The sequence below is a fragment of the Scyliorhinus torazame genome, chromosome 10 (assembly GCF_047496885.1).
Source record: "Scyliorhinus torazame isolate Kashiwa2021f chromosome 10, sScyTor2.1, whole genome shotgun sequence".
Classification (NCBI taxonomy): domain Eukaryota; kingdom Metazoa; phylum Chordata; class Chondrichthyes; order Carcharhiniformes; family Scyliorhinidae; genus Scyliorhinus; species Scyliorhinus torazame.
The window spans coordinates 42,390,256-42,417,242 of record NC_092716.1 but is presented as its reverse complement, the minus strand read 5'-3'; the positions used below and the strand labels follow the sequence as shown (position 1 = coordinate 42,417,242).

The 26,987-nt window shown below is 45.8% G+C and overlaps 1 protein-coding gene across 4 annotated transcripts in view; it reads right to left on the bottom strand.

The window, feature by feature from the left end:
- The window catches only part of piezo1 (piezo type mechanosensitive ion channel component 1 (Er blood group)), a 423,492-nt gene that overhangs the window by 25,541 nt on the left and 370,964 nt on the right, over positions 1 to 26,987 (bottom strand). For all 4 annotated transcript variants that reach the window (XM_072518003.1, XM_072518005.1, XM_072518006.1 and 1 more), the window contains 8 exons: positions 26,463 to 26,571; positions 22,771 to 22,918; positions 21,793 to 22,007; positions 19,878 to 20,036; positions 19,337 to 19,484; positions 18,120 to 18,308; positions 4,881 to 4,973; positions 3,694 to 3,866 (listed from right to left, as the gene is read on the bottom strand). In XM_072518003.1, the coding sequence (XP_072374104.1) occupies positions 3,694 to 3,866; positions 4,881 to 4,973; positions 18,120 to 18,308; positions 19,337 to 19,484; positions 19,878 to 20,036; positions 21,793 to 22,007; positions 22,771 to 22,918; positions 26,463 to 26,571 (1,234 nt within the window). The remainder of the gene's footprint in view (positions 1 to 3,693; positions 3,867 to 4,880; positions 4,974 to 18,119; positions 18,309 to 19,336; positions 19,485 to 19,877; positions 20,037 to 21,792; positions 22,008 to 22,770; positions 22,919 to 26,462; positions 26,572 to 26,987) is intronic.

The following is a 26,987-nucleotide window of genomic DNA, read 5'->3' as shown; positions in this document are numbered from 1 at the left end:
CTAAATTGCCCCTTAATTAGAAAAAATGAATTGGGTACTCTAAATTTATTTTAAAAAAGAGAAGCCGGAGCTCATGGAGAGGAGGAAGGCCGATGTCTTGGCCTTCGCCTCTCTGATTGCAATGCGGCACATTTTGCTGGAGTGGCGGTCGGCATCGCCACTGGGGGTGGCAGCTTGGTTGGGTGACCTGTACAACTTCCTGTGATTAGAGAAGATAAAGTATGAGTTAAGGGGCTCCTCAGGGGGGTTTGAGGAAAGGGGGGGGGGGGGATGTTTGTGACCGTGTTTGAGGGACTGTTCGTCCCGGGGGAGGGGAGGGTGAAAAGGGGAAAATTCTGTACAGACTGTATAGTTGATTGTAGAGAAGTATGTTTCCCGGGCTGTTTGTTCGCTGTAACCTGTTTTGATACATGTTTGTAATAAAATACATTTTTTAAAAACCCAAAAGGTTAGGTTGGGATACGGGGATAGGGTGGCGGCTCTTTCGGAGAGTCAATGCAGACTTGATGGGCCAAGTGGCCCCCTTCTGCACTGTAGGGATTCTATGTGATATTGGGAGGGGGTGAGAAAGTGAGAGTACATGTTCACAGGTCCTTGAAGGTGGCAGGACAGGTGGCCAAGAAAGCATATAGAATGCTGCCATATGCCTCAATGACTACCGAGCGGTGGCCCTGACATCTATCATTATGAAGTGCTTCGAGAGGTTAGTCATGAGAGACATCAACTCCAAGCTTTCAGATTGCCTAGTTCCACTGCATTTGATCTACCGCCACAACCGATCCACAATAGATGCTATCTCCCTGGCCCTACACTCAACCCTGGAGCATCTCAACAATAAGGGCACGTAGGTCAGACTCCAATTCATTGATTACAGCTCCACCTTCAACACTATAATCCCAGCCAAGCTCATTATCAAAACTCCAAAACTTAGGACTTGGCTCCTTCCTCAGTAACTGGATCCTCAACTTCCTGACCCACAGACTGCGATCTGTAAGGATAAACTACAACACCTCCCCCACGATAGTCCTCAATACCAGGACCCTGGAAATCCCCAACTATATTCCTTATATGCACATGACACCAACTCTATCTGCAAGTTTGCTGATGGCATAACCTTAGTGGGTAGGATCTCAAACAACGAGTCAGAGTACAGGAGGGAGCTGGAGAACTTAGTGGCACGGTGCAATGACACCAATCTCTCCCGCAATGTCAGCAAAACTAAGGTAATTGACTTCAGAAAGCGAAGTGTTGTCCACGCCCCTGTCTATATCAATGGTGCCGAGGTGGAGATGGTGGACAGCTTCAAATTCCTAGGTGTAACACCAACAACCTGTCCTGGTCCATCTATGTCCACGCTATGACCAAGAAATCACAACTGCGCCTACATTCCTCAGAAACGAAGAAAATTCGGCATGCCCACAACGACTCTTATTAACTTCTGTTGATGTGCTATAGAAAGCATCCGATCTGGCTGCATCACACCCTGGGTATGGCAACTGCTCAGCTCAAGACCATAAGAAACTACAGAGTCGTGAACACAGCCCAGTCCATCATGTGAGCCCACCTCCCATCCATTAACTCTGTCTATACCTCTCACTGCCTTGGGAAAGCGGGCAGCATAATCAAAGACCCCTCCCACCCAAGTTAGTCTCTCGTCCAACCTCTTCCATTGGCCAAAGATACTTAAGTTTGAGAACACGCACCAATAGATTCAAAGACAGCTTGTCCCCGCTATTACCGACTCCTGAATGACCCCCTTTATGGACTGAACTGATCTTTCTACGCATCTTTTCTACAGTTGCAGCACTATACACCGTATACTTCACCCGCTGTCTATGTTTATGTGTTTCATTATGTCTCCTCATGTATTTATCGTATGTTCTATATTTTTACATATGTAGTTGAGGCTGAAATGAAATGAAATGAAAATCGCTTATTGTCACAAGTTGACTTCAAATGAAGTTATTGTGAAAAGGAGGCCATTTGGCCCATAGAGTTTGAAACGGCCCTTGGAAAGAGCACCCTAGCCAAGCCCAGGCTTCCACCCTATCCCCGTCACCCAGTAATTCAACTTAACCTTTTAGACACCAAGGGGCAATTTAGCGTGGCCAATCCACCAAACCTGCACATCATTGGATTGTGGGAGGAAACCGGAGCACCCGGAGGAAACCCATGCTGACATGGGAAGAAAGTGAAAACTCCACACAGTCACCTGAGGCCGGAATTGAACCCAGGACCCTGAGGCTGTGAGGCAGCAGTGGTAACCACTGTGCCACCCAAAAGTAGTATTCAAATGAGCTTCTAATTTATTTTTACTCTTTTGCGGCCAGCGCAGGCACGATGGGCTGAATGGCCTCTTTCTGAACCATAACCTTTCTATGGTTCTATACGGTCTAGCCAGGACTGTAGGCTTAGTAACGCTTGAGATGTGAAATGGAAACTTTTTCTTTTAATAAAAGTGGGACAAAACTTGTTTTCCTCCATGATAAATTATTGTCATTGGCTGTCCCTCCAATGATGTCTACTCAGAGTTGTGAGTTCTGCCATGGAACTTCATGTGATTGAACAGGCCGATTCTCAACCCAAGATCTGAGTGTGTGGAACAGGACATGACATGAGGTAGCGGTATTTGCAGTGCAAATTTTGCCTCCTTTTCTTTCTCTCCTCTGTTGTCATTCTAAGGGCAGCACGGTAGCCCAGTGGTTAGCACAGTTGCTTCACAGTTCCAGGGTCCTGGGTTTGATTCCTGGCTTGGGGTCACTGTCTGTGTGGAGCCTGCATGTTCTCCCCGTGTCTGCATGGGTTTCCTCCGGGTGCTCCGCTTTCCTCCCACCGTCCAAAGATGTGCAGGTTAGGTGGATTGGCCATGCTGAATTGCCCTTTTCTGTCCAAAAAGGTTGGGTGGGGTTACTGGGATAGGTTGGAAGTGTGGGCTTAAATGTGGTGCTCTTTCAAAGGGCCGGTGCAGACTCGATGGGCCTAATGCCCTCCTTATGCACTGTATAATTCGCTTATAAATAATTCCCGAACAAAAGCGTATTTTCAGGAAGCACCTTTCTAATCTACACATCATTGTAATTTGACACCCTGTTTGTTAATTGTGGGTATGCTAACAAATGTCCCAGTAACATTGACTTGGAATCTGTGATGCTTCTTGTCTATCACAGTGATCTTGATGTGTCTAGGTACTTGACACCAGTGGATAGAGTTACTCAAAGGCCAAACCTTGGACAACACTCTCAAGAACTCGCCAAATAAAAGCTGACTCAAAACGTTAATTCGGTTTCTCTCTCCACAGAGAGTTTATCCATCATTTTCTGTTTTGTTTCAGATTGAGCATCCGCAGTATTTTGCTTCCATCATAGAAATATCATCTGCTTTGTTCACATTTAGGATTAAAATGTGTTTATTGTTATTTTTTTATTTTGCTGCCACTTCATTTTCTGGATCAAGTTAAATGTTCAATTAAAATGCAAATATAACTAACTTAATATAATGCACATTTATTATAAAAGTTATATTTTCAGGCTTAACATTTCCGCTTTGCACTGCATATAGCAAAATCATAAATGCATTCTTCACAACTTACATGATTTTACAGTTTATAGCACACAGAGAAAATCTTCAGCTTTCATTTGAGTAGAATTTTGTTCCAACCATTTATTACCAGTGATATTGAACGGCATCTCTTACCTTTGAAAAGTCCACATAAGGCGAAGTGTCATCACGGATTTATGGCCGTTTAATTCAGTAATCATTGCCTGGCGACTAGGTGGACTGACACTCCAGAGCGACCCTGAACTTCCCTCTATATGTGCAGTCATGACATCCTCATAACCATAGAGCGAGATAAACTGCATAGCAGCCTTCAAGAGGGGGCAGGAACCATTTTAGATGTCACGAAACATTCAGCTTTACAATAGAGCGGTGATCTCATTGAAAAAAATACAAGTCAAAGATTTTGAACAGACACACAGAATTAAAAAACTAGCAATTGCTGATTAGCACCTTCAAAAAAAACTAACACAAACTAGTTGGGTAAATAGCTTGTTCCCATTTCATAACTTTGATATAAAATAACCAACCTATTTCCCTCTGATATATAGTTACACTTGAAGAAGCAATAGGGCATAGATTTGTCATAATATAAACTGCTTGCATACTCAACATGCCATCACTTGTTTAAGGGAAACATTTCTGCAGTATTAATTTTTCTCCATGAACATGCAGACAGAGAACTGGAGGTTTTCATTACCCAAATCTATGAATCTCAGATTTTAAATGATAATTGAGCTTTTTGCGTGAGAGAGTTCCACACTTTTACCGCCCTCTATGTGAAGTATTTCCTAACTTCTCTCCTGAATATCCTGGCTTTGATTTTAAGATTTTGTTCTCTCCAGCTACCCTATCATTACTTGTTCAAATCACCCCTTATTCTTCTAGACTCCAGGGAGTTCAGTCGAATTGATATGCTGACTTCATTGGCTAAATTACAAGTTTTCTTTCCACACATTTATTTTCCCCTCCCATCCCTAAGTTGTGTCCGTCTCTGGGATGTGGTTCTATAGAAGGGATTGCTCATGAAAGTCAATGGAACCAACTTTTTCAGATTTCTCTGATGGCAAATACTTGGTAACTGCCTCTAAACATGATACCCAAACCTGTTATTATATCTAATGACACGTTTGGAGAAGTGCTTGACCTCATTCAAACAGACTAACGTTTTAAAGAGTTCTGTTTCAGGTAGGACTGGATACAGTCAACCCATCTCTCCTACTAAGAGAAACAATGTTAGCACTACATGCACCGTGTTAGAGAAATGAGAAATACAGCAGGACAAAGGAAATATAACATTACAGATCTTTCTTTAAATAACTTACTGGATTTCGTTCAAATGTTGAACAAAGGTCATCATAATCCTTTTGAGTGAATGGTTTTAAAGAATGTTGTTGTGCACTCATTGTAAACAAGGGCTGCAAACAGAATTAAGGAAACATTTATTACAATTAATTACATTTAACAAAAAGCATTGTTTTAAGATCATGCGTTGTTACCATATTAATGATCATAATATATATATATTTTTCAAATAATTTTTATTGAAGTTTTCACAAAATATCAACAACAAAATGAAAGAGGAACCCAATAGAATTAAATACAAAACGAAATAAAACCCCGTGCTCCCCTCCCCGATACATAAAAAATAAATTAACACCCCGAATTAACACATAGCAAACATAGCAAATATATACACCCCCTCAGATCCCCCTTTGTAGACAAACAAAAATAAAATAGAACCCCCCCGCCCCCGGGTTGCTGCTGCTGCTGACCATTGTCTACCGTTCTGCCAGGAAGTCCAAGAACGGTTGCCACCGCCTGAAAAACCCTTGTACCGATCCCCTCAAGGCAAATTTCACCCCCTTCAATTTATTAAACCCCGCCATATCGTTGAGCCAGGATTCCACGCTTGGGGGCCTCGCATCCTTCCACTGAAGAAGAATCCTTCGCCGGGCTACCAGGGACGCAAAGGCCAGAATTCCGGCCTCTTTCGCCTCCTGCACTCCCGGCTCCCCTGCAACCCCAGATATTGCGAGCCCCCAGCCTGGTTTGACCCTGGATCCTACCACCCTCGACACCGTCCTTGCTACGGCCTTCCAAAACTCCTCCAGCGCTGGGCATGCCCAGAACATATGGGTGTGGTTTGCTGGGCTCCCTGAGCACCTAACACACCTGTCCTCAGCCCAAAAAACCGGCTCATCCTTGTCCCTGTCATGTGTGCCCTATGCAGCACCTTAAACTGTATGAGGCTGAGCCTCGTGCACGAAGAGGAAGAGTTCATCCTCCCAAGGGCATCTGCCCACGTCCCCGCCTCGATCTCCTCCTCCCATTTACCTTTCAACTCCACCAACGAGGCCTCCTCCTCCTCCTGCATCACCTGGTAAGTTGCCGAGATCTCCCCCCCCCCACCCCCCCCGAGAGCACGCTGTCCTGTACCGTGCGTGGCAGCAGCAGCAGGAATTCCACCACTTGCCGCCTGACAAACTCCCTTACCTGTAGATACCTAAAGGTGTTCCCCAGGGGGAGCCCATACTTCTCCTCCAGCTCACCCAGGCTCGCGAACTTCCCATCCACAAACAGGTCCCCCAACCTTCTTATCCCTACCCTGTGCCACCCTGAAAATCCTCCACCTATTCTCCCTGGGACAAACCGGTGGTTCCCCGTATTGGGGTCCACACCGAGGCCCCCACTTCCCCCTGTGCCACCTCCACTGCCCCCAGATTTGGAGGGTAGCCGCCACCACCGGGCTCGTGGTATACCTCATTGCGCCTCCAGACTCGTACCCTCACAAGACGCCGTCTCCAGCCTCTTCCATGCAGCCCCCTCCATCACCCACTTGCGCACCATCGCCACATTGACGGCCCAGTAGTACCCACAGAGGTTGGGCAGTGCCAGCCCACCCCCCATCCCTACTCCGCTCCAGGAACACCCTTCTCACCCTCGGAGTCTCTAGCGCCCAGACAAACCCCGTTATGCTCCTGTTAACCCACCTAAAGGCGGCCTTCGGGATAAGAATGGGGAGGCACTGGAACAGGAACAAAAACCTTGGGAGCACCGTCATCGTAACTGGGCCTTGGGCCTCCTCGCCAGCACTCTATGGGCCCCTTCCAGCTCCAGGGGCCCCTGGAAGGACCCCGCTCCCATCAGCGAGTTTAACATGGTGACCACATAGGCCCCACGTCCGACCCCTCCAGCCCCTCCGGGAGGCCCAGGATCCGCAGATTCTTCCGCCTCGACCGATTCTCCATCTCCTCGAATCATTCCTGCCATTTCTTGTGGAGCGCCTCGTGTGCCTCCCCCTTTACCGCTGGGCCCCAAGATCTCGTCCTCGTTATCGGAGATCTTTTGTTGGGCCTCCCGGATCGCCACCCCCTGGGCTCTCTGGGTCTCCAGCAACTTATCAATAGAAGCCTTCATCAGATCCAGCAGGTCCACTTTGAGCTCCCTGAAGCAGCGCTGGATAACCTCCTGCTGCTCCTGCGCCCACTGCATCCACGCTGCCTGGTTCCCGCCCGCTGCCATCTTGCTCTTCTTCCCTCGCACTTTCTTTGGGTTCACCACCACTTTTTTAGTCGCACCGCTCCTGGTCCAAGCCATACACTGTCGGGGGAATGTTGCAGTCCTCTTCCCACACCGGGAAATGTCAAATAAATTACGTTGGGGGCCCTGAAAAGAGCCCAAAAGTCCGTTCCAAGCGGGAGCTGCCGAACGTGCCACTTAGCTCTGCATAGCCGCAACCGGATGTCCTCAATGATTATAATATAGGCAACAATTTGTTCAAAACAATTGGGGTGAATCTCACAGTGAAGTGTAATGCTTAGAATAATGATCAGCCCTTAGTCAACAGTAGTGTGCAATTTTCCTCCATTATCGATTTCCAAAGGAAACACATCATGCCCTGGACTTGTACCTTTTGGAATGTGCTAAATAAATTTTTGTGGGTTCACGAACTTAGAATAATCTTTTAATATTACCAATGGGCTTACAAAATGGCTTGCAGCTGCTACTGGGATTTCACTCTTTTGGAGGAAGGGGAGAACAGGAAGCGAACAGAAATCTGCTGTTTGTATTAATCCTTGTGTCTGAATAAAGCTCGTAGTCTTACAGTTGAAGTAGATGCTTTATTTCTATGAGTTCGTTCTCTCTCCAGCGCTTAGACTATGTTACATCTGAGCTGCCTGTCTGCGTCCTGCTCACCAACTGCTGTTCCTGTGAAGAGAGAGAGACTACTTCCTGTTTGTCTATGTATATATACATCTCTGGTGCTCCCTCTAGTGGTTACTTAGTTGTAGCGTATTTACCTTAACTCCTTGTGTATATAGAGTGATGCATGTCACTACATCCACTCTTTTTTTCAATTTACATATTTTCTGTACTTTGTTAAAGAAAATTGTACAACACAGGTAGATAAATGATGATATGTACAAATTGTGATGATATTGATGATTATACTATGCCAATTAATATTTAGGAGTCCAATCGTAACAAAAAAAATGTTATGAGTCCAAAATGTATGAATTTGTTCAGTTGAGTTGCTTTCTTCTTCTGTTGTTGAAGTGATGATGTTTATGTTGTAATTTATTTGTGAACATAGTCAGTGTTCTTGTGTTTAAGTAACCAAGAAGTCATCATGAGGTGTTCGAATGGTCGAATCACTTTGTTGTCTGATTTAGACTTTTTTTCTATGCTTGTGGTAGTGATTCAGTATGTCATCTTTGTTGGCTGAGCTGACTTTTTTCTGTGCTTGCGGTATTGATCCTCTATGTCATCTGCCTTGAAAGCTGGTTTGCTTGTTTGTAGCGGAGCAAATGTGAATTGGTGAGATTTGTTGTCATGCCATGGTATGTTTGTACACTTGCCATTGTTTTGAGCTGTGCTGTTACATTGGCCTTCATGTGCAGAGTTGTACCTTGTCGTACAGGTCGTTGTTTCATTGTTGTTGTTTCTGTCTTTGTTATTTACGTTGTTGTTCTTGTTTTTGTCGTTGCTGTTGTTGTTCTTGTTTCTGTTGTGCTTCTTGTGGTTTTTGTTGTTCTTGTTGCGCTCAACGACTGTTCCGTGTGGATAATTCGAGTCATTCTCAAAGTTGTTTGTATCAGTGTCCTTTGTGGTATCTGATGTTTCATTGAGTGTTTCTTCTTGAGGATTGTGAGAATAAGCTGATGTTGCATTGATCTTGGTGACATCACTCCTTTGTGGTTGATGTGATTCCTCTTTGATTCCTTGGTGCTCCTCTTCTAGAATCATTTCTGGTTCACTTGAATCATCATTGATTTCTTGGTGCTCCTCTTTTGGGGTCATTTCAGGTTCATTTGAATCATCTTTGGTTTCTTGGTGCTCCTCTTCTGGAGTCAAAATCTTCAAGATTTCATTTTCTTGTGGGTAGTTTAGAGTAGAGGAGGTTTTAATTGACGTGGTGTCACTGGACTCGAGTAGTTTCACTTTGATTGTTGAGTGCTTCTGTATATACGAGCAGAGATCTGTCAGTCTCGCTGTGATCTTGCACATCTTGTATGGGAATTGTGATTTCTTTGTCATTTGTCTCACATTCAGTGTCTTCTTGTTGGTTAAATGAGCTGAGTAGACTTTCATAGTCTTCTGGTGGCTCAAATAAGCTGGGTAGACTTTCATAGTCTTTTTGTTGTTCATGTGAGCTTGGTAGACTTTCATAGTCTGCTGCTGTTGCTCAGATAAGGTTGATCGACCTTCATGGTCTTGTTCATGCATGGACTTCGCTATGGAGTCTTGAGTTGCTTCCATTGTGGAGTCTGTCAACGAGCTCTCTGTGGAGGCTTGTATCGCTCTCTGTGTGGAGTCTTTCATCGCTCTCTGTGTGGAGTCGTGCAGTGGTCTCTCTGTGGTGTTGATCTGTGCTCTCCCAACAGAGGTGTTCAGTACTCGCTGTGTGGCATCGTTTTCTTCTTGGGTATTTGACAGGTTGCTGTCATCCAATGTATCGACGATCTGCCATTGCATCCACGGTATTGGATTCATCTACCATGAGTAGAGTCGTGTTGAGCTTTTCAACCGTGGCACTGATGCTTTTATGATCATCATATCCGAATAACTCAGCCATGTCTGAGTAGTATTCTTCGATAAACAAATCATCTTCTTTTGTTTCAGATTTGTCATCGTGCTCTTCATGTTCAATGAACAAATCATCTTCTTTGGTTTCGGATTTGTTGTGCTCTTCACTTCGGGTGGTGCAAACTGCTTGTTCCAGGGTGCTGCGGAGGTTATTTTGAACTGCTGGTAGAAGTTCAGGTATTGTTCTGTCTTTCGAGGTGAAAAAACTGTGTTTTGTAGCTTTAAAACTCTTTTTTAATTTTCGGACATTTCCCCTTTTAAGAGGGCGTGGTCATGGACCTCTGACATCATGAAGCTTGTAACATAAAATGTAGGACTGGATTGCGCATGCGCAAATTGCTTTTCCTTTACTGTGCGCTTTTTCGTAAACTGCGTATGCGCGGCTTGCGCATGCGCAGATCCCTCTTCGAGCTGTGCACTCTTATTGTTCAACTGCGCATGCGCGGCTCAGGCATGCGCAGAACGATCTGCACCCAAAACTTCTTTTTTCAATTGCGCATGCGCGGCTGCCGTTTCCTGCGCATGCGCAGACCCAGATTTCCATCTTTTGTTCCCCGGGCTGTTTAAAATGTGCTCAGACACCATTTTAACTTCTTCAGACCCGTGGAAACTAACTTTTTCACCGTTTTTTCTTGTTAAAAACTTATTTTTTCCTTGCGATCTGCACTTGTCAATCGCGATTTCCAGCATTAACCCTTTCTGTTCTGATGATTGTTTGAGTTTTGCAACACTCATTCCCTGTGCAATTTGGTCTCTGAGCACTGAATGTCTTAAAATTTTTTTGAGTATTACTTCTAATTTGGTGTTGTCTTCACCTTTCAAGTAATTAAAGCAGTTATAGATTTCTCTAGCTTCATGTCCTGCTAGGAGAAGTACTATTTTCATTTCTTCTGAGGCCGTGCTCAACTCATTAGCTACGATATACAGTTCGAACGTTTCTTTAAAGATTTTCCATCTATGACTTAAATTACCAGTTGTTTTCAGCTGTGGTGGAGTTCCAACGAGTTGCATCGACTCAGCGAAGTCTCCTCATGGCCGGATTTCCTTCTGTTTTTGATCATGCTTTGGCTGCATCTTGTGTAACCTTTCTAGTAAGCCTACTGAAGTCACCTGGTCCTGGTACCATGTATTATTCCTTGTGTCTGAATAAAGCTAGTCTTACAGTTGAAGTCGATGCTTTATTTCTATGAGTTTGTTCTCTCTCCAGCACTTAGACTATGTTACATCTGAGCTGCCTGTCTGTGTCCTGCTCACCAGCTGCCATTCCTGTGAAGAGAGAGAGACTACGTCCTGTTTGTCTATGTATATATACATCTCTGGTGCTCCCTCTAGTGGTTACTTAGTTGTAGTGTATTTACATTAACCCCTTGTGTATATACAGTGATGCATATCACTACACTGTTGATGTAGCTTTTATATGGCTGCAGCAATGTTAAATGCGTGTGAACAATGTTAAATGTCATGGCAGCCATTTTGTGTCCAAAAGAATCCAAAATAATCTCTACAAAATGTAAGGGTAGTTCAGCGCACCATTTACGACTTGTCTAAAGGGACTGTTAGATACTTCACATTCCTTTTCTTACTGCGCAAATGTTATTTTCCTCACACCATTTAAGGAAGCAGCAAAAAAATGTCATCTGATATCTAATTGCTTGATTCCTAATATCACCCTATTAGGGAACGATTACTTACACTTTGGTTGTATTTCATATGATCGCAAGCAAAGAGTCTTCCACTTTCTTACATCTTAATTATTGTTATTCATTCAGGGGTTATAGGCGCTGCTGGCTAGGCCAGCATCATTGCCCTTCCCTAATTGCCCTTCAACTGAGTGGTTTGCTAGGCCATTTTCATAGGACATTTAAGAGTCAACCACATTGATGTGGGTCTGGAGTCATATGTAGGCCAGACCAGGTAAGGTTGGCCGATTTCTTTCCCTGAAAAGAACCAGATGGGTTTTTATGACAATCAACAATGGTTTCATGATCACCATTAGAATTTTGATTCCAGATTTTTATTGAATTTAAATGTCACCATCAAATCCGGGTACCCAGAGCATTACGCTGGGAGTACTTGCCCATTGACCCTACGCTACGACCTCCCCTGAAAAGATGAAAGGTGGCCAATTAGCAGTATAAATTAACTGCCCTCTCAGCTTCGTACAGGGAGCCCTGAGCAAGTAAATTGTGGTTAATAAATTCAGTAGGAAAGCACACAGATGTTTTACATGGAATGATTTAGGACAAAATAAAGCAATGTCCATGATAAAGAGAAGCAAAATGTTTTCCAATTTGGAGATTTGCGGCTAGATTTTTAAAATCTGGCTGACCACGAATGCTCTTAAAAATGGTGGGGTGTGCCACGATGTAGAGGTGCCATCCCATTTTTGCCAATTGGGGGAAGGGGCAGGTTGTGAATCACATCAAGCAGGAAACCCTACTGAGCAGGGCCATTTGAAAATAGCGCTGAGTTCAAACAGACCCCATTTTCACTATTCCAAGTAGTGCGGGATTCACAAACATATGGAAGAAGCTCAAATGCGTGTGAACAATGGATAATATCTGATTAAGTTTCATGATCTGAAATTATTTAAATCCCCAGCCCTTTAAAAATGAACAGAAATACATACTGTAACTGACAGAGTAAAAAAGCATACAACTACTGCAAGAATGCTGTTCAGGACAGGGTGCAGTTTAGAGATAAAAATGAATCATTTGTTTCTGCAGTTTTAATAGACATCATTGTTGACATTTCCGAAGGGCTGTTACCATAGCTGAGTTCATTATGAATGCTTGGCTGTGTTTCAAAAGCTAAAATAAAATCTTAGCAGGGGGCTGAATTTACATTTTCATTCACAGTTTGAAGAGGCTATCAAAGGTTTCACTGTCTTTGATAGGGTTATTAAATAAAAGCTTATTTATTTTAGAGCATATTGACCAATTGAGGGGATTTAAAATATTTGAATGGCTTTCATGGATGAGATTCTTTTCAGTATCAAGTATATCAGAGTGAGAGATCTTATTGATTTTTCAAAGTTTTTTCATCTCCACATGGCTTCGGAGGTCTATCCATAGTGGGTACTGGGTGAGTAGCTATGGAGGTGACATGGGGATGGGATGGGGGTTTGAGGTGGCATAGTACTTTGATGGAGCATGGAAGTATGAGGGGGCTGTCTCACATCTGATAGTGGCTGGTTATAATGGAACGAGCAAAGAATTAGGAATATGTTTACAACATGTACTATCATCTGGGAAATGCAAGAATAATTGCTAACGATAACTTTATTGAAGAGACACACTTATTTCTATTTTGCGGATTTTTGGTATTTCCAACTTACTAACAGCGTCAGCATCACTGCTAATACTAAAGGTTATTTTTGGCTGATGGAGAACATATTCCCTCTGCCAGCATTGGCTCATATGGGGCTGGTTTAGCACAGTGGGCTAAACAGCTGATTTGTAATGCAGAACAATGCCAGCAGCGCGGGTTCAATTCCCGTACCGGCCTGCCCGAACAGGCGCCGGAATGTGGCGACGAGGGGCTTTTCACAGTAACTTCATTTTAGCCTACTTGTGACAATAAGCGATTATTATTATTACAATGCTGATTCACTTCACTAGTATCTCTGTTCAGTACAGAGGCTCAGTGTGTGGGGTGAATGTATTATACCAATAATCCACCATTGTATCAGTACCATGCTTTGCCCTTGTATTTGTATCTGTGCTATGCTGTTGCCCTTGTGGGCTCCACCTATGAGCCATTGTGTGGCATTATCCATAGGGGAACATGTTGGGGCATGTATGGGCTCCGCCCATGGCTCCTCCCCTTGAAGGGAGGTATAAAGAGCAGTCGACCTGTAGGCGGCGCACAGTATTGGATCAGTCGCAGGCAGGCACTGTTCTAAGTTGATTAAAGCCACGGTTTACTTCGACTCTTGTCTCGAGTGAATTGATGGTCGCATCAATTTAATCAACTTAAACGCAACGATGGAATCGGCCCTCAAACCTGACTGACTGGAACTCGATCCGCAGGCCGCGGAGGCGAAATAAATTTTTTTGCACTGGTTCCGCTGCTTCAAGGCCTATCTCGCAGCCTCCTCCACGCCTTCCGTCACCGACGAACAGAAGCTGAGCCTCCTCCACGCACGGGTGAGCCATTGAATCTCTGTTCAACTCGACGAGGCCTCCTCCTACGCAGACGCCCTCGCGATGCTCGAACGTCTCTATGTACGGCCCGTGAACGAGGTCTACGCGCGACACATCCTCACCACTCGCCGCCAGCACCCCAGGGAATCGCTAGAAGACTACTTATGCGACCTCAAAGCCCTCGCTCGCCGCTGCAACTACCAGGCCGTTACGGCCACTCAACATATGGAACTCGGCGTCCAAGACGTCTACGTGGCGGGAGTCTGGTCCAACTACGTGAGACAGTGCCTACTCGAAAAGGGGGCCCCTGGACCTGGGTCAGACGGTAAAGTTAGCCTCCTCTCTGGAAGTAGCGTTCCAGAGCCTTAACGCATTCCCGGCTGACCAGGCGACCCCCTCTTGGACCCCCGACCATCATGGGGGGGCTACCCTGCTATTTCTGCGGCCAGTCCCAACACCCCCGGCAGCACTGCCCGGCCCGTAACGCGAACTGCAGCAGCTGCGGGAGAAAAGGACATTTCGCCAAAGTCTGCCTGGCCAGGTCCAAGAACTCTAACTCACAGGCCTGATCCTCAGACTCACAGGCCCGCAGACCCCGCAGTGTGGCAGCGTGTCTGCCGACTCCATCCCTGTAGATGCGTCATCAGCCTTGTGCTATCCGTGGGGGCAGCCATCTTCCAGCCCGCACAGCACGTGTGACTCACAGGGGTCGCCATCTTGGCCATCCTCCCCCACGCGGCCGGCCACGTGCGATCCATGAGGGCCACCATCTTCCTCACCACCCGCCACGCTCGCCCAACGGGGGCCGCCATCTTGGCCGCCATCTGCTACGCCGCTCGACGCGTACGATCAACAAGGGCAGCCATCGCGGAACGGCCTCAGCACCTCCAACCACGCCGGTTACTCGCAACTCAGCGCGGTCACCCTGGACCAGTCGCGACCCAAGCAGCTCCGGAGCTCCATGAAGACCGTCCGGGTAAACGGGCACGAGACGCCTTGCCTCTTCGACTCCGGGAGCACAGAGAGCTTCATTCACCCAGACATGGTAAGACGCTGCTCGCTCCCAATCTTCCCGGCGCACCAAACCGTCTCCTTCGCCTCTGGGTCGCACTTGGTGCAAATCCGAGGGTGCACTACCGCAACCCTAACGATACAGGGTGCTGAGTACGCCAACTTTAAATTATATGTGCTCCCAGACCTCTGAGCTCCTCTCCTATTGGGACTAGATTACCAATGCAACCTCAGGAGCCTAACCCTGAAGTTCGGGGGGCCCCTACCCCCACTCACCATATGCAGCCTCGCGACCCTAAAAGTCGAACCTCACCGCAAACCAGTCGCCATCAGAAGCAGGCGGTATAGCAAACAGGACAGGACTTTCATCAGGTCCAAGGTCCAGCGACTCTTGCGGGAGGGAGTCATCGAGGCCGGCAATAGCCCCTGGAGAGCTCAGGTGGTGGTCGTCAAGACCGGGGAAAAGAACCAGATGGTTGTAGAATACAGCCAAACCATAAACCGGTACACGCAACTCGATGCGTACCCCCTTCCCCGGATTGCAGACCTGGTGAACCAGATCGCACACTACCGGGTGTTCTCCACGGTGAATTTGAAGTCTGCATACCACCAGCTCCCAATCCGCCCGGAGGACCGCCACTACACGGCTTTTGAGGCAGACGGCTGCCTTTTCCACTTCCTCCGGGTCCCCTTTGGCATCATGAACAGGGTTTCGGTGTTCCAAAGAACAATGGAGCGAATGGTGGACCAGTACGGACTGCGGGCCACATTTCCGTACTTGGACAATGTCACCATCTGCGGCCATGATCAGCAGGACCACGACGCCATCCTCCACAGATTTCTCCAAACCCTAAACCTCACATACAACAAGAAGCAATGCGTTTTCCGCACAACCAGACTAGCCATCCTCGGCTACGTTGTGGAAAACGGGGTTCTAGGACCTGTCCCTGGCCGTATGCGCCCCCTCTTGCAACTCCCCCTCCCACACTGCCCCAAGGCCCTGAAGAGGTGCCTTGGGTTCTTTTCATATTATGCCCAGTGGGTCCCCAACTATGCGGACAAAGCCCGCCCACTAATCAAGGCCACCATCTTCCCACTGGCGACTGAGGCCCGCCAGGCCTTCAGCTGCATCAAGGCGGACATCGCCAAAGCCGCGAGGTGCGCGGTGGACGAGTCCGTCCCCTTCCAGGTGGAGAGCGACACATCAGAGGTCGCTCTCGCCGCTACCCTCAATCAAGCAGGCAGACCGGTAGCGTTTTTTTCGCACACCCTCACCACCTCCGAAATTCGACACTCCTCAATCGAAAAAGAGGCCCAAGCCATCGTGGAAGCCGTACGGCACTGGAGGCACTACATCGCTGGTAGGAGGTTAAACCCTCGTCACCGACCAACGATCGGTAGCCTTCATGTTCGATAATACGCAGCGGGGCAAAATCAAGAACGATAAGATCTTGAGGTGGAGGATCGAACTCTCCACCTATAATTACGATATAGTATATCGTCCTGGGAAGCTCAACCAGCCCCCAGATGCCCTGTCCCGCAGCACATGCGCCAGCGCGCAAGATGACCGACTACGGTCTATCCACGATGACCTCTGCCACCCGGGGGCCACCCGGCTTATCCACTATATCAAGGCCCGCAACCTACCCTACTCCACCGAGAGGTCAGAGCCATGACCAGGGACTGCCAGATCTGTGCAGAGTGTAAACCGCACTTCTATCGACCAGACAAGGCCCACGTGGTAAAGGCATCCCGGCCCTTTGAACGCCTCAGTATCGATTTCAAAGGCCCCCCCCCCCCTCCAATAACCGCAATACATATTTCCTCAACATTATTGATGAGTTCTCCCGCTTCCCCTTTGCAATCCGTTGCCCCGACATGACCACGTCCACCGTCATTAAAGCCCTACAGAGTGTCTTCACCCTGTTTGGTTTCCCCAATTATGTCCACAGTGACCAGGGCTCGTCGTTCATGAGCGACGAACTGCGTCAGTACCTGCTCAGTAAGGGCATCGCCTCGAGCAGGACTACCAGTTATAACCCCAGGGGAAACAGGCAGGTGGAGAGGGAGAACGCGATGGTCTGGAAGACCGTCCTACTAATCCTGCGGTCCAGGAGTCTCCCAGTTTCTCACTGGCAGGAGGTCCTCTCCGATGCGCTCCACACTATTAGGTCCCTACTTTGCACGGCCACAAACGAGACCCCTCATGACCACCTATTTGTTTTCACTAGGAAATCCACCTCAGGGGCCTCGCTTCCGTCCTGTGTGAAGACACCGGGGCCAGTCCTACTCAGAAAACACGTCAGGAGCCATAAATCCGATCCTCTGGTAGAGAGGGTCCAGCTCCTACACTCCAACCCCCAGTTCGCTTATATCGAACACCATGATGGCCGACAGGATACGGTCTCCCTCTGGGACCTGGCGGCCGCCGGTTCCAACACCACCACCGCCCCTCCACCGTATCCCGCCCAACCTACCATGACCAGCGCCCCGCCCCTATATGGCTCCCGCGCTCCCTCCTGCCCGCCATCCCCCCCTTCACCGATCCACAGGAATGAAGCTCCAGAAGAGACGCTCCCTGAGTCCACGTCTGTACGCGCATCGGCACCCTCACTACCGATGCCAGCACAGACGAGCTCGACATCCGGGCCAGCAACAACGCCAGAGCTTCGGCGACCACAGCGCACAATCCGTGCGCCGGACCAGCTGAACTTATGAACCCGTCACCCCCGCCGGCCTTCATTTTTTTAACAGGGGGTGAATGTGATGAATGTATTATACCAATAATCCACCATTGTATCTGTACCATGCTTTGCCCTTGTATTTGTATCTGTGCTATGCTGTTGCCCTTGTGAGCTCCACCTATGGGCCATTGTATGGCATTATCCATAGGGGAACATGTTGGGGGATGTATGGGCTCCGCCCATGGCTCCTCCCCTTGAAGTGAAGTATAAAGAGCAGTCGACCTGTAGGCGGTTCTCAGTATTGGATCAGTCGCAGGCAGGCACTGTTCTAAGTTGATTAAACCCACGGTTTACTTCTGCTCTCGTCTCGAGTGAATTGATGGTCACATCAGTGTGTTATCTGCATTGTGATTGAACTGACCATTTGGTGCCTGAAGGCCTGATTCAGGGGCCTTCTTGGAGAAAACCTCATGACTTAGGCCTCCATCATCATCAACATCATCAAAGGAAATAATAAAATATCTACGTATGAGCTTAAGCATTGAATAGATTGTCAAAAATCTAGAATTGACTTTTCTTATATGCTGAAACCAGATACGAAGAGCTCTCAGAGCTTTTGGTGTTAAACAATTACCTGATAGCCACCAAGTTTGACTGTGACTGTCACATCTACTGGATGATTCACCACGCCGACTACTGATCGGACCAATGACATGAAAAGAAGGGGAAACCAGATGATGCAGATGAGGAAAAGAATGATGAGGCCTCCCATTCCATATTTCACAATTTTCTTTTTCTTCTGACCCTTAGGCTGTGGATATCTCTGCAAAACAATCACAACTGCCCTTTAGTAATCACTCGCAGGGTTTTCACTGGTAAAAATACTGCAGCAGAATCCATTCCCATTTAGACTCAATATTTTAGACATTTCGTGAAACAAAAATAATGTGTTGTTAATAGCATTAAATGTTATTTAGGCACAAATGGTACAGCAAACCTGGCAGCATGGTGGCACAGTGGTTAGCACTGTTGCCTCACATCCCCAGGGACCCAGGTTTGATTCCGACCTCGGGTGACTGTGTGGAGTTTGCACATTCTCCAGATGTCTGCCTGGGTTTCCTCCTGGTGCTCCGGTTTCCTCCCAGGAGAGTGGGCCTGGATAGGGTGCTCTGATATGCTAATATATGATGAAGGTGATGATCCACTGACACTAGTCAATCATGTGTTAGAGAGAGAGAGAGAGAGAGAGTGGTTGGAACAATGGTTAAAAGCTACATGTCTACTCTGTGACCTATTTAGGACTGGTGCAAACAAACAATTGTTAAACAGATACCAGAGTATGTCCACAGGCTGACGAAGAACCAAGTCCCATGCCAGGAGTCCAAGGCAGAGAGAACCAAATCTCAGAACCAAATGCATAAGACTAAATTTGGGAGGTGGGGGAAAATGATCCTAATCAAAATATCCCTATCAAATAACATGATAAGTTATGGTAGGAAGTTATTATTTAACACGCTAGTAACATAAGAAGGGGCCAACCTGATTATAACCAATGAACGGTGAACTTTATGTTAAATGGATGGGGCATTTTATATATCTCTAAGTTGAAATCAGAGACATTTATATAAATAGAAACAGTGGGTGGGATCTTTACAAATTATTCTAAGATGTAGGTATGAGTTATTCTACAGCAGATAGATCTGGTAGGTTAGAATCCAAGCAAAATGATCTTGCTAAGTGTATTAAACTTGGGTGCCATATGTTGGAGACGAGCAGGTTGCACCTTGGAGGAGTCCTTCAATCCTTCAGTGCACTCGACGTGGAGTGTTTATCATCAGATAAAGCAAATACCTTTTCTGTCTCACGGCTGCACTTGATGATAAATATGTTGGCGTAGATGTCTTCAACACACATCCAGCTGGAGAGGGAGAGTGTGGTGTCCGTGCAAACCCAGTCCATCACAGCACGAAGCTCCACCAAAAACGGTACAAGGCGGAAACTAAAATATAAAAAAAAAAGGGGCTGTCCTGAAAGGTAATACAGGCGGAACAAACACATGGCTCATGAAATAACGTTACAGCCACTTGTTAAAATATCAACACTGACGCAAGGGCTCAGCTCATTGCCTTAACCTGCAATGGTTCCTCTTACACATCCCAATGGACCTGTAAAGATTGAAAAGGTTGGAATATATAGAAAATAACACCAAAACAAAAATTGCACAACAATTTGCAGCAGGGGTTCAAAAACTGTGAGTCACGGCCCTCTGAGATTTTGGGGTCTCGAACTCCGAGGCAGCCCAATGGGTGGCCGTGCAGCTCAGGCAGACGTTTTGGGAAAAGGTTTGGAAAGCACCGATTCACAGGTTGAAAAACTAGTTGTTCCCACTTACCCTTGGAAGAGAAAAAGGTTCAGGTGATTGTATTTCTTTGTGAGGAAATTACCAAGGATGCGAGTTGGGTAGCCGCAGCGAATCTGGTATGCAGATAAAGCAAAGTAGATGCATTTCACAAAATACCAGAGCTGTGCCACTGTGTTCTGATTAAACATTCTGTTTAAAAAAAAAACACAGGTAAATGCAATAAACGTGAAAGCTCGTGAACGATTACTACACTCAACAATTAACTGAACAAATAGTTAAGCTGTGGATTGTGGCATTTTCTTAGCGGTATGCCAGCAACACAGATTGTGTGGAATTTAATCACTTTCAGGAAATACTTAATCAATTATTTGGTACCACTAAAATACTTAACAATTTATCCCGCATGCCCACTGGTCTTTTCCTCTCATTCTGCAATGTTTTCAAATAATTGCCTCTGATTCACAAGTCGCAGAACGGTTACAGCACCGATGACCATTCGGCCCATCGTGTCTGTGCTGACTCTCCGAGGGAAAATTCACCTAGAGCCACGCCCTCCGCCTCTTCCACTTAGCCCTGCGCCCTCTTTCTTTTCAGATAATAATCCAATTCCCTCATGAAAGCCTCTATTGAATCTGCCTCCGCCACACACACAGGCACTTCATCTTCACCACTCGCTGTGTGAAAACGTTTCCCCTCATGTCACCATTGTTTCTTTTACCAATGCCGTTGTGAAAAACAATCATTTTACACTACAAATCTGTCATACAAAAACAGCAAGCAAAAATAATCTATCATTTTGTTCATGCAGCTTACATGGTGTTGATGTAAATATTTGATTATTTGGTTAGAAAGTGCCATTCATCCTAACAAGCCTGGTGCACCAAAGCCATACACGATTTGCCTTGTGATAGATTGTGTCCAATATCCATACTGCTTGAAGTCTCTTGAAGGGCAGCACGGTAGCACAGTGGTTAGCACAGTTGCTCCACAGTTCCAGGGTCCCAGGTTCGATTCCTAGCTTGGGTCACTGTCTGTGCGGAGACTGTACCACGTTCTCCCAGTGTCTGCGGGGTTTCCTCCGGGTGCTCTAGTTTCCTCCCACAGTCCAAAGATGTGCAGGTTAGGTGGATTGGCTATGCTAAATTGCCCTTAGTGTCCAAAGAAAGGTTAGGTGGGGTTACAGGGATAGGGTGGACGTGTGGGTATAGAGTGGAGGTATGGGCTTAGGTAGGGTGCTCTTTCCAAGGGCCGGTGCAGACTCAATGGGCTGAATGGCCTCCTTCTGCACTGTAAATTCAATGGTTCTATGATGACACTTACAGAAAAGAACCCTCTTAATGCTACATTGTGTCGCATTAGGTATAATTCTGACCAATGAGATAGGGGAGGCAGTTGTGAAGTAGTATTGTCGCTGAACTAGTAATCTAGAGACCCAGTGCAATGTTCTGGGGTCCCACTTCAAATCCCACCAAGGTAGATGGTGAAATTTGAATTCAATAAAAGAAACCTGGAATCAAAGGTCTAATGATGACCATGAAACCATTGAAAAACCCATCTTGTTCACTAATGTCCTACAGGGAAGGATCTTTGCCATCCTTACCTGGTTTGGCCTACATGTGACTCCAGACTGCAATGTGGTTGACTGAAATGTCCTTAGGATGAGCAATAAATGCTGCCCACATCCCATAAATGAAGAACATAAATAATGAATTAGCGATATAACAGTGAATTAGCGATATAACAGTATCAGAATTTCTTCTGCACCATAGTCCATGAGATTATTCTCACAATAAATGAGTATTTGTTGTTGCATAATGATGGTAATAATTGAATTAACATTTTTCTCACACACAAAACAAAAAGATTCAACAGATTTGATCTTAATTTTGCATGTTGTAATTCCCTTCCCAATTTCTTTTCAGTCGCTACTAAATATCTTAGTTACCGTTCTGTGACTGCAGGCAATATGAAGAACATCCAGAAATGTATTCCAAAGACGAGGATTATCTGGAAAATGAGTTTTCCCAGTACAGTTTTGCGCAGATAGAGTGCCCGGTCTATCACCATAGTGGAGAACTGAATGAGCACCATCACCAGGAACGCCTCGGGAACCTGATCATCGGACAGAGTCGACGCAATATCTGCAGCTGCTGAATGTTTCTATTTGGGAAAGAAAGAGGCATCAGTGTCTATAAAGATCGGAATGAGGCAATGTCTACTCATTATGATACCAAACTAAGAACTAAAGTGGACAGTTCAAACTGCACAGACCAACCTACGAATTGATCCAATTTCTAGCCCCTCTCTTTGAAGAAGATTAAAGGATCTTTGATATATATAACCCTAGTTCCCACGACCATTCAGCTAGAAACTGCCAGTAGGAAATGAAATCAACAAAATATCTTCTTGTAAATATATCTTGAAGGAAAACAAGCTAATCTTTGAAAAAGACTAGTATAAAATTGCAAAAATATAATTTTTTTATTTTAAAAGTTATTTCCTTGATCACAGGGATCATAATCAAAATTAAACTTTATTTTATGTCATAAACACTACTTTAACTTCATCTTTGCGCTTTAGTGAATTTGATGAACAACTTGCTGAGCCCAGGTTCAGCACCCAGCTTATTGAATCAGCTGACATTTTGTGGGGATTAAGGAGAGAGCCAAGAATTGGGCAGGACAAAATAAAAAGGAAATTTTAAAAAGGTTGGGGTTCCCGATTCCAATCCAAAAAAGCACACTGCAAATGCAGCGCTACAAAACCCCTTAGTCAAATATTCCAATGAAACTGATATTATGATCGTTCACACATGAGCAAAGACGGCTAGGGCGAGGTATAAATAAAAGTCAATGGGTGGGGGGGGGGGGAGAGAAAAAAAAAATCAGTCGGCATATTAACAATTAAACGGTCAGATACTTACTCCAAATGCCCAGAATCCAAAGATGATAATCACAAAATCTATTACATCCGTGAGAAACATCAGAGCGTAGACGTCAGTTGCGGCACGATATTTGGTGTTGATGATGTCATAGAAATACTTGTGCAGGGGCCGGTAGATGATATGAACCCTGATAACATTAAAATAGAACATTAAGCCACAACAGTAAGAAGGCAACAATATTTTAAAGGCATTTTTTCCCCCTAAAAGTAGAAACCAGGGGCTGTTTAGCACAGGGCTAAATCGCTGGCTTTGAAAGCAGACCAAGGCAGGCCAGCAGCACGGTTCAATTCCCGTACCAGCCTCCCCGAACAGGCGCCGGAATGTGGCGACTAGGGGCTTTTCACAGTAACTTCAGTTGAAGCCTACTTGTGACAATAAGCGATTTTCATTTAATTTCATTCCATTACAGAAATCATATAGAATCAAAGAATGGTTACAACACAGAAGGCAACCATTCAGCCCATCATGTCTGCTGATTCTCTGAAAGATTAACTCAACTCGCCCCACACCCCCCACCCTTTTCAATGGAGACTTGTAAATGTTTTCTCTTCTGTTAATGATTCATTTTGCCTTTGAAATTACGACAATGTCTGCCTCCACCACACATCCTAACCACTTGCTATGTAAAAATGGTTTTCCTTGTGACCCTCCTTGGTTCTTCGGCCAAAGACTTGAAATCAGTATTCTCTGGTCCCTGACACTTCCACCAGTGGGAACAGTTTATCCCTATCTGCCCTGCTCACGCGCTCATGGTTTTGGATACCTTTATCAAATCACCTCTCAGACTTCACTTCTCTATAGAGGATAACCCCAGCTACTCCAAACTACCCTCGTGACTAAAGTTCATCATACCTGGTACTGTTCTTGTAAACCATTCCTGTACACTCTCTAGTGTCTTCTCACCCTTCCTAAAATATAGTGTCCAGAATTGGACACAATGGATGGTATTTACTGGATGGGGGGGGTCTCGACCTCAAAACATTTGAGCCTGAAAGTGGCCGTTAACGGCCGATCTCAAATGACCCTGAAAGGCAAAGTATCGAAAAAATTTGAACAACAGGTTAAATAAGTAATTTCACACTGCTACTATACAGTGATGACAAGAGTTGTATTTTTCACCAACAGGATACTGCCTTCATCGCAAGATGCCTATCATTCATGACTGGATGTGGCAGGGCTGCAGAGCTTAGATCTCATCTGTTGGTTGTGGAATGGTGAAACAGCTCTCCTAATTTTAGCGCAACTCCCAGATTAAAATCTAGGCCAGAACAGGCAAATTTGGCTGACTTCCTTTCTCAAAGGGCATTAGTGAACCAGATGGGCTTTTATGACGATCAATAATGATTTCATCATCACCGTTAGACTTTTAGCTCCAGATTTGTATTGAATTCTAATTTTACTATCTGCAGTGGTGGGATTCAAACCCAGAGTATTACCCATACCCAGAGTCTCTGGATTACTAGTCCAGTTACAATATAAATAGGTCACTGCCTCCCCTTGTTCTTTGCAAAAGAAAGTATATGTTCAAGCTTTGTGCATTTTCTGAATTGCCCAGGAGTTTGGGGAGCCTCTAGTTCCAAATTGCTTTTTTCATGGTAATGCCTTGCCCAATCACAGTCGACCTGCCAACTAATCAGCACCATTTTCTCCTGTAGCATAAACTGTTGTGAATTTGTCCTGATGAGTGCAAGAAAAAAAGCTTTGACAACATGTCTCTCTTTTCAGCAGTATATAGGTTCTGTGCTACCAAGCTACTATTTGACAAATATTGTCTTTGTCTCCTCTTCGGACAAGCCATTATGAACACTCACACCTCTCTCTTTACTCTCTTGATGAGAGGCAGAGACCTGGGGCTGTGTGTGGAGGGGATGACACACTTTCTGAGAAGGAGCAGCCTCTCACCTGGCCATGGCTGGAGCTATTCACTTTCACTGATCAAAGGCTTCCAGCCTGTTGTTTTCACTGAAGATGTTTTCCCCATTGTCACCCTAGCAATTTTCTGGCAGGTCAGGAGACGGGTGTGATGGTTGTTCAATCCCGAATTGAGGTTAAAACGGCACTTAATGAGCTCTCTGATTATTTTAATCACTTATCTGAGAGCTGCATGCACAGGGGTTCATCGCTTGCTTGCAATTCTGCCCGAGTGAAACTTTTAGTCGATTTAACTACCCGCGTGTACCCAAAGTTGTCCCCTCCTGACCTTCAAAATTCCACCCTTACACTGCAACCCAGCTCCACCATGTCTGTGGCTATATGCACATATCTGGATTAAGAATGTCCTTGGGCACTTAAAATGCTGGGGGCTCAGCCACAAACCACACTCCTAACCATCCTTTCTCCCACTTGATTAAAGCACAAATGTGTATTATAACACCTATAGATCGTTTACAAACTGCATTGATAATAGTGTATGTACACATTAGAACTGCTACGAGGAGCCCCATCCTTGCACAGCATCCATAGGAACATAGGGACAGGAGTAGGCTATTCCGCCACTCCAGCCCGTCCTGTCATTTAATAAGGTCATGGCTGATGTGTGACCTAACTCCATGGGCTGGATTCTCCGGTCGCCGACACCGAAATCACGTTCGGCGAACGGCCTGAGAATCCAAGTTTCCAACCAAATAGGGGGCGGCGATGCTCCGCCCCCTCCAAAGTGTCGAGCCACTTATCAACGGCCTTAGGACATTGCCTGAGGCCCGCCCCCCGATTCTCCACCCCCAACCTGCCGAGTTCCCGATGGCATGGGTCTCTCGTGGTCTCATGCGTTGGGAACTCTGCATGGCGGCTGTGGACTCTGTCCAGCGCCGCCACAGTCGGGGGAGGGCTGATCCACGGGCAGGGGGGGCATTATTCAGGGCCGGGGAGCATGAGCCAGCCAAAGGGGGGGCACTATTTTGTGGGCTGGGTCTGTGGGCTGCGTCCGCCATGAAGCATGGCGTGGCCGCTGCAGGCCAGCACCGTGCGCATGCGCGCCTACAGACCCGGCAATTCTCTGGGGCGTATCGGCAGCTAGAGCTGGGTGCTCCATGCTGGTGCCTTGCTAGCCCACAGAAAAATGGGGAATAGGTGGCCGTTTTGCACCAGTTTTTCTGCCGTAAAATGCCACCGTTCCCATGCTGGTGTGGGGACACAGCCTCAGAACCAGAGAATCCAGCCCCACATACCTAGCTTTGGCCCATAATTGATGTGTTGGGTGCTCTGGATCCGTGGAACACATACAGGCCGCCAACACTTAAAATAGTGCAACACTATTTTATTAAGTCAAAAACTGTTGAACATACTTTCACTGTGGGTTAACACGATATTAGATTGAACTAAAGACCTATGCCTTGTCCTAACCAGTCTATGCACTCAGCACCATGGTGAATGTCTGTGCTGCAGGCTGTGAGCTCTGTCCTACTAGGAGGCTGCAGCTCGAATGAGCGGGAACTCTGATGCCCCGCCTTTATAGTGCGTGTGCTCTAACTGGTGATTGGCTGCGGTGTTGTGTGTGTTGATTGGTCCCGCTGTGTGTCCATCAGTGTGTGTGTATCTGCACCATGATATACTGGTGTATATTATGACAATAATTACAACTTAATTCATTTAAAATTAATTTTCTGTTTGGCACAATTTAAAATCACCTTTTTAAATGTCCTTGATATCAGAAACACATGTAATGCACTTACATTTTAAAGAGAAAATTCTTTACTTTCATCCCAAATTCTTTCAGTTTCTTGCTTGCCTTTTCCTTCTTGTTGCGTTTCTTTTTGGGCTTTGGAGAGGAATTTTCCTTCTCTGCAAAAATAATATTTTTCAACAAGTCTTTTTTATAAACCTTATCCCACAGTTCCCAAAGATCTTCAATTATCTCGTATTCCTCAATCGCAGTTTTGTGAGGCAGACTACTGAATTCTATTCCATTACAGAGGGTTTAGTTTAATTCCTGCAGCAAGGTTGTGATATTCTTTTATGTAGCCCGCAGGTGCTAAGCCAGAATAAGTTGGCACTGACCTGACGTGCTGTGTGGTTTAAAAACAAAAATAATGCCCTTCCCTCAACTTCTTGAGGAATCATTAAAAACTGCTCAAAAGTGCCTGTTGTGTCTGTTACTCAGGGAGGGGTATGATACATTTTTTTAATGTTAAAAAAATAACATTATAAAGAAAGAAAGGAAGACTTATACTCATGGGGCACCTTTCTATGATCTCAGG